The sequence below is a fragment of the Gracilinanus agilis genome, chromosome 4 (genome assembly GCF_016433145.1).
Source record: "Gracilinanus agilis isolate LMUSP501 chromosome 4, AgileGrace, whole genome shotgun sequence".
Lineage (NCBI taxonomy): Eukaryota > Metazoa > Chordata > Mammalia > Didelphimorphia > Didelphidae > Gracilinanus > Gracilinanus agilis.
This window is the reverse complement of record NC_058133.1, coordinates 492,086,964-492,101,554: the sequence shown is the minus strand read 5'-3', so window position 1 is coordinate 492,101,554 and position 14,591 is coordinate 492,086,964. Positions and strand designations below refer to the sequence as shown.

Below are 14,591 nucleotides of genomic sequence, written 5' to 3'. Positions count from 1 at the left end.
TTCCTGCAATATGAACTTGTAAGAAAACAAGTTTCTTAGTGTTTCATTTAATAAAGTAATTTTGGATAATTGTTTCAGAGCAAACCTTTCCAAGAAGTCTTGTTTTAGGAAGTGAAATAAAATGAGGACCAACCCATAATAGTTTGTTTAAGGCATTTTCATCAGATCTTAAATATCCTTATCACTTCCTGAATGTTTTTAAAGTAAATCAGAACTTTTCAGATCAGAACTAGTTCTGATTCTCCAAATAGGTCTCAGGAAGGGAAGGGAACCTTCCAAACACTATTGATGGAGGCAGCAGCCACAATCCATCACCTTTACATTTGCATGAGGCTTTTACAGAATTTCAATAATTTTTGTCAAGTTAAAATTTGAGAAAATAGTGAATGAGGCATTTGAAAATGCTTGACAAGAGAAGAGATCATAGCTACTCCTTGTCAAGGATGGCTCTGGGTACCCTCTATAAAAATACTGGGTCCATTAATCTAATTTAATGAAGATATATTAAGTATCAGAGTACAAGGCACCATGTTAGGTATGGAAGACACCTAGACAAAAATATGGCTCCTTCCCTCACAGAGCTTACATTCTAGTATGAGAAGGCAGATAAAACATGTCAGTGTAACTTAAGTGAAGAGCCCTAAACTCCTGGGGGGCTGGGCAAAGAGGAAGAAGGGAGAGCTCAGGAAGGACTGCCAAATGTGAGCACACAGAGGATTCCATGAGGTACAGTCAGAGGGAGAGCCATCCTAACCCCAGGGAGATAGATAGTCTGGGCCAAGGCCAAGAGAAACCTGAAGCTGGCAGCAAGAGCTCAAACAAGCTGGGAAGGAGGGTCTATATGGTAGGGAGGGTAGAGGGAAATGGGGATAGGTTAAGGAGCTTGTCTTAAAGGCACTGATGATTGCTGAGTGGAGTGGTGAGTGCTGTGGTTGGGTCTGTGCTTTAAGAAGGTTATCTTGGCAGCTGTGTAGAGGATGACTAGGAGAAGGGAGAAGATAGAAGCAGGAAACAGAATCAGCAGGCTATCACTATAATCCAAGCAAAAGGCAAGGAGAGTCAGAACTAGGATAGTGGTCACATGAGGAGAGAGAAGGGCTCAGTGCAGGAGACTAGAGAGAAGTGACAAACCTGGGCAACTGCCTGGAGAAGGAAGACAGAACTAAATGAAGACTTTCAGAACAAACCGAGAAACTGTTGGAAGAATGGAGATCTATTCAACACCAACATGGAAATCTGGTGAAGGGGGTGAGTGTTAGGAGGACAAAGAAATCGGTTTGAACACTTCATTCCTCTAATAAAAATCATGTGTACAACCAACATTATCCTATGCCCTTTTCTCCTCTAACTTCAGGCACAACAGAGAGGTTTCATTGCACATCTCAGCTATTAGACAATCTCAAAGAATATTAATTCCCTTCCAATATTAACTGGTCTTCAAACAAAGCCCCACTCCCATTTTTATCCTTGTATCCCTACCACCAGTCTCTTTTTTAATTCCACTTAGTCATACCCCCAAACTTTACTTCAGGTATGCCATAAACTATCTTCTTACACTTTAGGGCTCTCACATGCCTAACTCCTTCTGGAGCCATAGTTCTCTTATTTCTCAGCCTTTCTCACTTAAGGCTCCTTCAAACTAAATGGTGTCTGCCTACTCAAGTAAAACCAATCTTCTCTCTTTACATTCTCTCCCAAACTATGTACCCCTCATTGGCTCTCTTGATCCAACAGAACCACGCCTCCCAATTGGCCTCTACCTGCTCCCCATTTACTGGGCTCCTTTGTTATCTGATTCTTCAGTCCCACCACCTTCTCCTCTTTTAGAACATTCATATCTACCTATGCAAAATGGTACTTGTATCCCTAGCCAGCTCGGACCCCTCTTAGTTCTGAGTGACCCACAATGGTCTGGACTTTATGTATCTATCTTTCTTTCTTTTTTTTCAGTTCAGAAAGGTCAAGACTTGGCATAACTAGTGATCTTAGACTTGTGGTTCTTCTGAAGGATGATGGGGACAGAAAGAAGAGGGCTACTTATTTTCTTTAGCAATATAACTGGGCTGCAATACAAACTCTGTAAGCCCCAGGGAGATGGGGTTATTTCTAGAAAGTCCCTTTCCGGAACAGAACTCTCTGTATCTCTTTCCAGCTTCAGTTTGGCAAAAAAAAAAAAAGAAGACTAAAAATCAAGGCCTAGATAATGCTGATCTAAGAATAGAGCCAGAGTCCTTGGGATAGAGAGGGTTCTATAAAATCAAAGGATTTTCACAAATGCAGCACTTCTGAAAGAAAAGACCAGGCTGGGAAAAAGACAAGAGGGAAAGTAGGTTATAGGGTCACAGCAACAAGAAGTCCGAAGTCAGGAAGGAGGCTTTGGGTGGGATATTTGAATGATAACAGCCATGAAGATGGGAGTAACTTTAGGCTGCAGAACAACGAAGACAAGTTTGGGCAGAAGCAATTACATGGGGACCAGAAAATGTTGTTAAGATATTGGCTCCAAGACTGTTTCTGAACCACTGAGAATACTGTATAACATAAATGGTCAGATCTGAATTTACAATAGATCTTTAGACAACAGTCCCATGTGTCTGTAGACTCTACAAAATTATTTTAAATGTAAACCAGAACTCACTGGTGGAGAAGCAAAGCGGCAAGATGGAGAGCTACCACAAGAACTGCCAGAAACTGAACCGGCATAGATGGGTACTGGCACTGGGCAGGCTAGAGAAAAAAACAGGAGAGAGGTCACTTACTTTTAAATTAGTATCTGAATTCTCCAAAAGAAAAATTCTCTAAACTGTTGTAACTTAGTGCTGCTCTTATCCTCTCAAAAATGTCATTCACTCATTAAAACTCATGTGAAATTCATTTAAAATGGAGCAAATGTTTTTGGTTCCCCAAGATAAAAAAATTTTAGTGGAATAGGAGGAAGAGAAAAAAAAACCTCCTACTAAAAAATCCTAACTTCAATTATAATGCAAAATAATCAAAAAGTTTCACTAAGATTATTATAAGCACAAGTTTCTCTTGGGTGAATCACCCTAAATATGGCATAATCCTATTGAATAAACGCAGCTACTTACATTTTTTCACTGGAACTTGTTCAAGAAAAGGATGACTAAAAAATGCTTCTGTAAAACAAAAAAACAAAAAAAAGAGTTTTATCAGACAAGACTATAATTATAGCCCAATAAAGCAAGTAAGAATTGGGATTTCTAATGCTCTGGAGCTTAGAAATGGGGCTAAATTGGACAAAAGATTGCTTCTGTTTCCTTCGTGTAAAAATGGTTTTCTTTTCCTAACCAACTTCTTTTTCAAAAAACAATTAAGACTATTACAAACATCCCTGCTTCAAAATTCTAAAAAATATATATCATGGACTTGCAAAAGCTATTTTATTCCATAAAAAGCAAAATTTTTAATTCTAAGATCACTTGAACAAATACCTTTTCTTCTTCTAGCCATTTTCAAAACACTTTTTTTCTATGGAACTCTTGTTGAAAACCTTAAGTTAGAGTCTTTGCCTAGGAGTAGATCAGACTAAGTTTTTTATTATCTAAATGAAAAGTGATTCTGGCAGATGAATTATACAATTTATTCTCTTCTCTAATTCCAGCTGAGTTGTTTATACAGCTGGTTTCACAATTTAATAAGCAATATTAATTCTCCTTAATTTTGTTTAGCCAATTAATTGGTCATTAACTTAGTAAAAGAAACATTTGCAATTTTTATAGTTGTCATAAACATATGGTAGCATCCACTAAGTACCTAAGAGGAGATCCAAAACAAAAAATTCCAGTAATTAAACTGGGAAAATCACCAATGTCATAAAGCACATTTATAACTCTTATATGCCTTACTATGTACATTCCACCTTGAATGACTTTCCCTGCATGTCCATTTATATATTTATCTCCTATAGTTTTCACTACCCTTACAGCAATGAAAACAATATATACTTTTATGACAAAAAGAAAAAAAGAATGGTAAACTGAAACCAGATATTCTCTACATTTACTACTTCACAAAAAAGCCTTTTGGTTTGAGAGCAGGTGGGGTTTGGACGGAACCTTTGATTTCATTGTGTGCTGGATAATTAACAATAACTAAGAAAACAATCCAAGCTACAGAATTTATTAGCAATACAGGTATAATATGCCAGTCAATGGACACCTCACTAAATCCAAAGACCCTGAATAAGTAAGGAAGGTGGCCTAGAAGTACCAGATCTTAAACTGTACTAAAAAGAAATAATCATCAAAATAACCTGGTACTGGCTAATAAAAATGGTTTATTTAATGGAATAGATTTGATACACAATATACAATTGTAAACGACCATAGCAATCTAGTATTTGATAAACCTAAAGATCTTAGCCTCTGGGACAAGAACTCACTATTTGACAAAAACTGCTAGAAAAACTAGAAAACAGTATGGCATAAACTTGGTTTAGACCAACGTCTCACACCCAAACGGGTATTTGATGTAGATATAAAAAATGTTTACACACCAATTTCTCTGATAAAGGCCTCGCTTCTCAAATATATAGACAACTGAGCCAAATTTATGAGACTACAAGTCGTTCTCCAATTGAAATATGGTCAAAGGACATGAAGAAGCAATTTTCAGATGAAGAAATTGAAGTGAACGATAATCACATGAAAAAATGTCCCAAATCACCATTGCAAATCAAAATAACTCTTGAGGTACCATCAGACTGATTAATATGACAATAAAGTGATAAATGTTGGAGGGGATATAGGAAAATTAGGACACTAATGCATTATTGGCAGAGTAGTGAACTAATCAAATCATTCTGGAAGACAATTTGCAGTGATGGCAAACCTTTTAGAGACCAAGTGCCCAAACTACAGTCCTCATGCCTCATGTGAGCCCCCCACCTTGCCCCAGACAGGAGGGGGAGGAAGTACTCCTATTGGGCTGCTGGGCAGGAGTGGGTCATGTGAAAAATTTTCTCAGGCATGCATGGAGAGGGGGGAAAGGAGCCACCCCCACTCCATGCCATAGGTTCACAAACATGGCCCTAAGGGCTATAAAACTGCATAGCCTTTGATTCAGTAACACCATGAGGAGGTCTTTATCCCAAAAAGAAAAAAAAAAATTTAATGTAGGAGGAAGGATCTATTTGTACAAAAACATTTATAGCAGCTCTTTTTGAGGGGGTGAAGAACTGGAAATTATGGGGATGTCCATTCATTGGGGAATGGCTGAACAAACTGTGATATATGATTGTGATGGAATACTATTGCACTATAAGAAATAATGAGCAAGATGGTTTCAGGAAAATCTGAGAAGATTTGTATGAACAGATGCAAAGTGAAGTGAGCAGAACCAGAAGAACATTGTACACAGTAACAGCAATATTCTATATTAACAGAATATTAACAGAAAGGTTAACTACCCTCAGCAATACAATGAATGATCCAAGACAGTTGTGAAGCAGACTAATAACAAAGAATGCTATTTACCTCCAGAAAAAGAACTACAACTGACAAAATCTGAATGAAGATCAAAGCATACTATTTTTCACTTTACTTTGTGTTTTTCTTCTGAGGTTTTGATTTTATAAGAGTAGTCTCATAATAATGATCAATATGGAAATGTTTTATGTGATCATACCTTTATATAACCCAAATAAAAATGCTTACCATCTGGGGGACAGGGATGCGGGAGGGGAGACAGTTTAGATATTATAATGTCAGAAAGCGTATGATGAAAATTGTTATCACGTGTAATTAGGAAACCAAAAATTCTTTTAAAAGCAATCAAATAAGAACAATTAATTAAAAGAAAACATTAAACCAGGATACAAAATTAGGTGATCTGATTTCTATTTGAAGGAAAGATTAGAGACTTTCCAGGTTGAGAAGGGGAGAGTGAACAGGTGCAGTTCTTTGAAATCAGAAAAAGAGGTGTCTCACTTCCTCCCAAATAAGCAATCAAAGGAACAATAACTGGCCAGTATGGGATTTCAGATAAGACACTTAGGTTGAGGGGAGCAGCTGGGTAGCTCAGTGGATTGAGAGCAAGGCCTAGAGATAAGAAGTTCAAATCTGGCCTCAGACACTTCCTAGTTGTGTGACCCTGGGCAAGTCACTTAACCCCCACTGCCTAACCCTTACTGCTCTTCTGCCTTAGAACCAATACACAGTATTGATTCTAAAATGGAAGGTAAGGGCTTTAAAAAAAAAAAAAAAAAAGACACATAGGTTACTTAAAATGTACAACTGTAAGAAAACTCCATGAAGCAATCTCTGGATCTGACAGGATTTCTGGTCACCACAACCTAGATCAGTGTAGGCGAGTTATAGACTGAGTGCCCAAACTGCCATATGTGAGCTCCCCACCTTACCCAGGCAAGAGAGGGAGGAAGCATTACCATTGGGCTGCTGGGCAGAGGGGTGGGCCATGTAAGAAATGCCCTCAGACATGCAGGGAGAGTGAGAAGGGAGCAGCCCCCTCTGGCATGCATAGGTTTGTCAACACGGACCTAGGTCCCTAGTTTAAGAATCTCAAAAGTGCAAGTATAGGTGGCCCAGCTTCCCAGTCACCCAGGATGAGGTTCAAACAAAGCAACAAAGTTCATTCCCGATTCCCAAAACTGAATAAAGTTTTTTCACAAGACAGAAATTGAACTAGATTCATAACTGAGTAGAAAGGAAACTGAGCTAGCTCCAGAACTGAATTATAAGATGGGAGTCACTGTGGGCTATTCAATTCCCACAACTAGTAGCAGGTGATATTTCTCAAACAGAGCTACACAAGTAACCCTGAAACATCCTAGGTTTGTTTGTTTTCTTTTTCATGAACCACATATTAATAGGAAGAATAAAAATAATAATTTTAGAGGATTTTACAACAAAGGTCCTACCAAAGTTTTGTTTAAACTACAGAGAAGTTTGTGATTCCTTGGTCTGAGAAATTCCTAGGAAAAAATCTCTTTCTGTCGGTGCAGATTAGTGTCTACTTGGCTGGTCACTGGCAAGTTCTATCCCTTTCACTTGGTCACAGAGCCAAAAATATTGGAGGTGGGGCAAAAGCCCAAATTTTCCTGCCTCCCAGACCAGCTCACTCCTCCAAGGCTGCTTCTCTACATAGTTCCATTATGATAAGGAAGAAATCTACAGGGAAAGGGAGTTATTGGGAAGCAACTTAGCGTAACAAAAAGCACCGATATTTTCTAAAACTTTAATACAAAATGCATTGGTCATTATAAATACATAACCCTAATTAGGCACTTCATTCTGCACATTAGAAAGCTTAAAGAAAGTTTACATGACATACCAAAGTCCATTCTGTCCTTTTGATTTCTCTGAAGCAAACCCAAGAGAAGATTAGCCAAATATGGTGATGTTTCTCTGGGGATACTAGGAAAAAGGGAAGGAAAAGATATATAAACTGAGTATATTGGTTAATTTGGAAGTGGGGGAGTTACAGAATAATCAGTTGTGTTAGATATACTGAATCTGAGATATCTACAGGACATCCAGTTTGAAATGTCCAAAAGGCAATCAAGTGATGTAAGATCAGAGCCCAAAAGACTAGGAACCAGGAAAGCATTATACACAGAGACTGAAACATTGTGGGGAGATCATATGTAATCAGCTTTGCTACTAATAGGAATTCAATGATCCAGGACAATCCCAACGGACTTATGAGAAGGAATGCTATCCACATCAAGAGAAAGAACTGTGGAAATAGAAACACAGAAGGAAAACATTTGATTTTTCACTTGTTTATATGGGTGTTGGATGTGGGGGTTTGGTTTTTAAAAGATTACAAAAATGATTAATATGGAAATAGGTATTGAGTGATAATACATGTATAACCCTGTGGAATTGGTTGCTGGCTCTGGGAGGGAGGAAGGGGAAAGAACATAAATCATGTAACTATGGGAAAATACTTAAATAAAAATTTGAAAAAAAGTTAAAAATTTAAAAAAAATAAGAATAGGGCTAAACCTGGCAATCATCTAAACAAGATAATACTTGAACCCATGGATGTTGATGAATTAAATTTCTTGCAGATGATATTAAAGGTCAAAATAACCATACTAAAAATAATCTGAAAATAAATTTCTAGTTTTCAGATAATGACATATTTTCAGATATCTAACAAACATACATACCTAGGCATCAAACTCCTATTCTTTTCATAAAACATCCTCAAGTCTTGTGGACTATTGGCCTACAGAAAAAAGAGGGAGGGAGAAGATAAATAGTTAATGTCAGTCTCTTAATCAGACAAAAGATTTCAATGCTTTTCTACATCTTGGAATCAATATGAATCTCACTACAGAGGTTTCACAGTCTTTGTGGTAACCCATAGTGTCACTGCCCAGGAGCTTCTATAGCCCTGAGGGGCCACACACACATCCCAGTCTTGGTCTCTGCCCCCTAATTTCAACAAATTAAGTGCTCTTCAGACAATAAATATGGAATAAACATCAGTGACAAATAAAAGAATAGAATTTAGTCTCTGCCTCCAATTTAAAGTTCCAGTATGACCTCTGCCACGGAAAACTGGGGCAATATGATCATGTGTCCAAAGAATATACTACATGAACAATTCATAATCAAGATTATGACAGTCATTTAAAAAAGTATTTCTAGGGGGCAGCTGGGTAGCTCAGTGGATTGAGAGTCAGGCCTAGAGACGGGAGATCCTAGGTTCAAATCCGGCCTCAGACACTTCCCAGCTGTGTGACCCTGGGCAAGTCACTTGACCCCCATTGCCTACCCTTACCACTCTTCCACCTATAAGTCAATACACAGAAGTTAAGGGTTTAAAATAAAAAAAAATTAAAAATTAAAAAGTATTTCTCATTATTCTCTAAGACTTTAGATGGGAATAAGGAGAAATAAAGAACAATTTTCTACCTAATGCCTGACCAAATCCATCCCACCTTGTATTCAGTCTTTTTCATAAATTAATAAATGTGAAAATTAAATTTACATTTACCACCTAGGAACCAAACCTAGGCCAAATCTTGGTCAAAAAGTCTAACTATGCAGGTAATGCTACCACTACTCCTCAGCACCTGGTTATACTGCTGGTGCCGGTTCAAAATTAGCCCAAATGCAATCCTCTTCTTTTGAGCTTAATTATTGGCCCCCACTTTTGGGAGAAGATATATATATATATATATATATATATCCCCAATTACATGTAAAAAGTTTCATTTTTCAAAAACTATTAGGTCTCAAATTATCTCCCTCCCACCGCCAATCCCACCCCCATTAAAATAGTAAGCAATCTGATAAGATTTTACATGTACAATCATATAAAACATTTTCCCACATTAATCCTTTTATAGAAGGGACATGTGACAAAAAAAATTAAGAAAGTGAAAACAGTTTGCTTTGGTCCAGATTCAGACTCCCATCAGTTCTTTCTCTGGAAGCAGATGGCATTTTTTATCAGGAGTCTTTTAGGTTTGTTGCCGAGAATAGCTGTTATTCACAGTTGTCCATTGTACAGTATTCCTATCACTAGGTACAATGTTCGTCTGGTTTTCTTTATTTCGCTCTCCTTCAGTTCATGCAAGTCTTTCCAGGTTTTTCTGAGTTCCTCTGCATGTCATTTCTTTTTTTTTTTTTAAGAATATTTTTCCATAATTACATGATTCATGTTCTCTCCCTCCCCCTCTTCCCTTCCCCATCTTGGAGTTGACTGGGAGGTCCTAGGAACAAATCTAGCCTCAGACACTTCATACTGTGTGACCCTGGGCAAGTCACTTGACCTCCACTGCCTAGCCTTTATCAATCTTCTGCCTTGGCTCCAAGACAGAAGGTAAGAGTTTTTAATAAAAAATAAAATAAAAATTTATAAAAACTACAACCCCAAATCATATACCCATATAACCGAGTGACAAAACAGATTTTTCTTATGCATTTCTACTCCCATAGTTCTTTCTCTAGATGCAGATCTGCTTGTCATTGCTTATAGCATAGTATTTCATTATAATCACATACTACAACTTACTCAACCATTCCCCAATTGATGAGTATCCCCTCCCTTTCCAATTCTGCCCCAACAAAGAGTTCCTTCAAATATATTTGTACATACATGTCCTTCTTTTTGGTTTTTAGCTCTTTGGAATACAAATCTAATAACAATATTGCTGGGTCAAACAATATGTACTCTTTTATAACACTTTGGGCACAAGTCCAAATTGCTCTCCAGAATGACCATCAGTTCACAATCCCCTCAACAGTGCATTAGCATCTCAATTTTCCCATATCCCTTTCAAATTTTGTCATTTTCCTTTTCTGTCACAATAGTCAATCCAATAGGTATGGGGTGGTACTTCAGAGTTGTTTTAATTTGTTTCTCTAATTAATTGTGACTTAGAACATTTTTTTGCATTACTTATAAAGAGCTTTCATTATCATCCACTAGGGAATGGCTTATATTCTTATAAATTCAACTCATTTCTCTATTTTGAGAAATGAAGCATTAAAGACTTGTAAAAATATTTTGCACCATTATGATTACTGTATATTACTCTCCATCCTATTTTCCTCTGTTTAGTTTCTGACTACCACCTCCCCCAATTTGCCCTCTTTTCTATCAGTTCCACCCTACTTCTCTTATCCCCCTTCCCCTCCTACTTTCTATACCCAAATGATTTTGCATGTTCTTCCCTCATCGAGCCAATTCTGATAACAATAAGGTTCATGTGCTCCCCTCTCTTTCTCTCCTATCTTCCCCTTCATGGTAAAAAAGTTTTCATCTCTCTTTTATATGTGCAATAATTTACCCCATTCTATTTTTCCTTTCCCCCTCCTCCCAATGCATTCCTCTCATGCCTTAACTTTATTTTTTCTATTTTATGAATTACAAGAATCATCTTCCCATGTAGATATGAAAGGAGTTTAACCTTATTGAATGTCTTTTGATTTCTCTTTCCCATTTACCCTTTCACACTTCTTGAGTCTTAATATTTAAGTGTCAAATTTTCTGTTCAAATCTGGTCTTTTCATCAAGAATGTTTGAAAGTCCTCTATTTCACTGAATGCCCATTATATCCCCTGAAGGATTATATTCAGTTTTTGTTGGCTAAGGGATTCTTGGTTGAAGTGCTAGTTCCTTTGCCCTCTAAAATATCACATTCCAGACTCTCTAATCCTTTTAATGTAAAATCTGTAAATCTTGTGTGATCTGACTGTGGCTCTGTGATTATTTCTTTTTGGCTGCTTGCAATATTTTCTCCTTTTCAACCTAGGAGTTCTAGAATTTGACTGTAATATTCTTGGAAGTTATCCTTTGGGCATTTCCTTCAGGAGATATCAACAGTGGATTCTTTCAATTTCTATTTTGCTCTGTGGTTCTAGAATATCAGGGCAATTTTCCTTGAAAATTTCTTGAAAGATGATGTCTAAGTTCTTTTTTTGATCATGACTTTTTGGATAGTCTAATAATTCTTAAATTATTTCTCCTGGATTTATTTTTCAGGTCATCTTTTTTCCATGAGATAGTTCACATTTTCTTCTATTTTTTCATTCTTTTGACTTTGATTGTTTCCTGATATCTCATGGAATCATTGGCTTCTATTTATCCAATTCTAATTTTTAAGACACAATTCTTTTAAGTGAGCTTTTATACCTCCTTTTCAAATCAATTCTACTTTTTAAAAGCTCTTTTCTTAAGGAAATTTTTTTTTATTTTAAACCCTTAACTTCTGTGTATTGACTTATAGGTGGAAGAGTGGTAAGGGTAGGCAATGGGGGTCAAGTGACTTGCCCAGGGTCACACAGCTAGGAAGTGTCTGAGGCCGGATTTGAACCTAGGACCTCCCGTCTCTAGGCCTGGCTCTCAATCCACTGAGCTACCTAGCTGCCCCCCTCTTAAGGAAATTTTTGTACCTCTTTTTCCATATTGCCAATTCTGCCTTTTAATAAATTCTTCCCTTCAATGAATTTTTGAAACTCTTTTTTCCATTTGGCCAATTCTACTTTTTTAATGAGTTCTTCTCTTCATTGGATTTTCATGTTTCTTTTACCAACTGGTCTATTCTGTTTTTAAAGTTATTAATTTCTTCAGTAGTTTTTGTGCCTTCTTTACCAACCTGTTGACTCTTTTTTCATGATTTTCCTGTGTCACTCTCATTCCTTTTCCTAATTTTTCTTTTTTTTTTTTAAAGAGTTAAATATCAAAGAGTAGCAAGGGTGGGCAATGGAGGTCAAGTGACTTGCCCGAGGGTCACACAGCTAGGAAGTGTCTGAGGCCAGATTTGAACCCAGGACCTCCTGTCTCTAGGCCTGGCTCTCAATCCACTGAGCTACCCAGCTGTGCTAATTTTTCTTCTGCCTCTCATTTGATTTTTAAAATCTTTTTTGGGCTTCTCCATTAATTCTATTTTGGGTTTTAGAACAATTCCAATTTTCCCTAGAGGCTTTGGATGCAGATGTATTGACTTTGTTGGTCTTCTTCTGGTCTTCCATCTCACCAAATAATTATGTTGGGTTTTTTTTTGTTGTTTGCTCATTTTCCAATCTTTTTCTTTTCTTTCAATTAAAAAATCTCTGTGCCTGTAATGAAGGGAATACAGCTTGCTTTCAGATCTAGCTCTGGAGAATCTATCTGCTTTCAATTCTTCCAGAATGGTATGATGTAAAGAAAGGTATGTTTAATACTGTCTGGCCTATACTGTTGTCTGAGAGTAACCACCAGCATTCTTTTCCACCTTAGAATTGTGACCAGGGTCCCCTGTTCCCCTGTGGCTGTAATCACTGGTGTATGCTGATGCTCCTCCTAACCCTGAGACCATGCCCTAGGAAGACCACCTGAATCTGCAGTACTGCAGGCACTGCAATAAGAGTCTTGCACCCAGAGCCCCTCCAGATATTTTTTAAAAGAGCATTTCCATATACGCAGAACACAAAAGGAGGCCTGCATTTAAAACTGCAAATCTCAACCTAATACAATCAGGTTCTTTCAAAATGTATCTATGTCATACACACTGCTCCCAAAACTATCTTGTCCATCGAACTTTGGAGAAGTTATGCTTCCCTCTGTTCTTCTTGATGTAGTTTTCAAAATGTCTCAGCAGCCCTCCCCTCCTTTAAATTCTCCTAATCAAAAACCAAGTAAAAAGGAAATCCTTGTAAGACAAAACAAATGCACAGAGTGGCCATGTTGAAAGATATCTGTCTCTGCAGCTTCAAGATGTCATCATTATCTAGAAATGGGTGACATCATGTTTCAAAGGTCTTCTGGAAACAAGGCCTATCATTACATTGGTCAGACTTCCCAGGTCTTTCCAAAATGTTTTTCTTAACAGTGTGTTGTCCTTATATATAAACTGTCATCCTGGTGCTGATCATATCATTTTGCATTAATCATACTACCCAGAATTCTCTGAAATCTCATCATTTCTTATCTATTACACTCACTCATCACCTTTGTTCAGTCATTCCTTAACTGATAGGTCCCCTCATCCCCTAGATTCTAGCTTTTTGCTTTCTTTTCTCCCCCTTTTATTCCCCCTTCAAAAACAAGAATTTTGTTTTGCTTGTAATCATTAAGATCAAATATTATCCTCCCCTCACCCCTTACACATTCCTTAAGTTTCCCTTGTTTCCCTATTGTATTGATGTATTTCTACAACCAACTCTTGTGTGTTCAACTATCCTTTCAGATAGAGGTAAGGTTTCTCTGATGTCCCCACCCCAGTCCCTCTCTCTTCTCCCACCTTTGTATAGTCTTGTTTTTACTCTCTTCCATTATGAATAATACCAAGTCTCACCTTTCTGTTCCTCCTTTCTACACTAGTTATTTCCTAAACCCCACTTCAGGTGTTGCTTCTCTTACTAAGGGCCCTTAACCCAGGCAGGCACAAGGCTCAGAAAGAACCCCACTACCTCATTAGAACATTAGCCTGACAACATGCTAGAGCTCTTTCCAGCTGCTCTGATTACTCTTTACTGGTAGATGTTTTTCCCTCAAGAGTTCCTACTCGGGTTTGGTGTGCTCATGAGAAAGGTGTGAAAGTCCTCCCTTCCATCTAAAGGGCCCTGACTTCCCCATGTGACTATACTCAGTCCTGTAGGGCAAATTACTCCTCTTGGTCATAAGCTTCTCTATTTTGCCTTTGTCAATATTGTATTCTAAATATGATAGAAGGTCTTGGCTCATTGCTCCTTTCTGAGTGACTGTATTTTTTTTTTTTTGGACATAGAAGCTCCAGACTTTATGATTATGATGTTCCTTGGATTTTTCCTTTAGGTGTTTCTTTTAGAAGATGATCAATGGATTCTATCTTCACTTTGTTCTCTGATTCTAAAAGATCTGGTCAGTTTTCAGTCATGAATTTTCAAAATATAGTGTCCAGACTTTTTCCTTTAATTATGGCTTTAAGGAGTCTAATGATTCTTAAAAGTACCTCTCCTTTAACTGTTACCTATTTCCCATATCAGATTTCTTCTATTTTTTGCTATGTTTTGATTTTAGCCTAATATTTCTTAATGCCTCATGGAATTACTGATTGATTTTTAGTCTATTCTAGCTTTAAGAGAGTCAATTACTTACATACCACTTTTTCTTCTATGTTCTTCCAATTC

The 14,591-nt window shown here is 37.4% G+C and overlaps 1 protein-coding gene across 1 annotated transcript in view; it reads right to left on the bottom strand.

The window, feature by feature from the left end:
• ULK2 (unc-51 like autophagy activating kinase 2) overlaps nt 1-14,591 on the bottom strand; it is an 84,645-nt gene that overhangs the window by 35,935 nt on the left and 34,119 nt on the right. Inside the window, exons 9-12 of the mRNA XM_044672996.1 lie at nt 8,156-8,214; nt 7,312-7,394; nt 3,090-3,137; nt 2,639-2,727 (exon numbers count right to left, since the gene is read on the bottom strand). Of these exons, the coding sequence (XP_044528931.1) occupies nt 2,639-2,727; nt 3,090-3,137; nt 7,312-7,394; nt 8,156-8,214 (279 nt within the window). The remainder of the gene's footprint in view (nt 1-2,638; nt 2,728-3,089; nt 3,138-7,311; nt 7,395-8,155; nt 8,215-14,591) is intronic.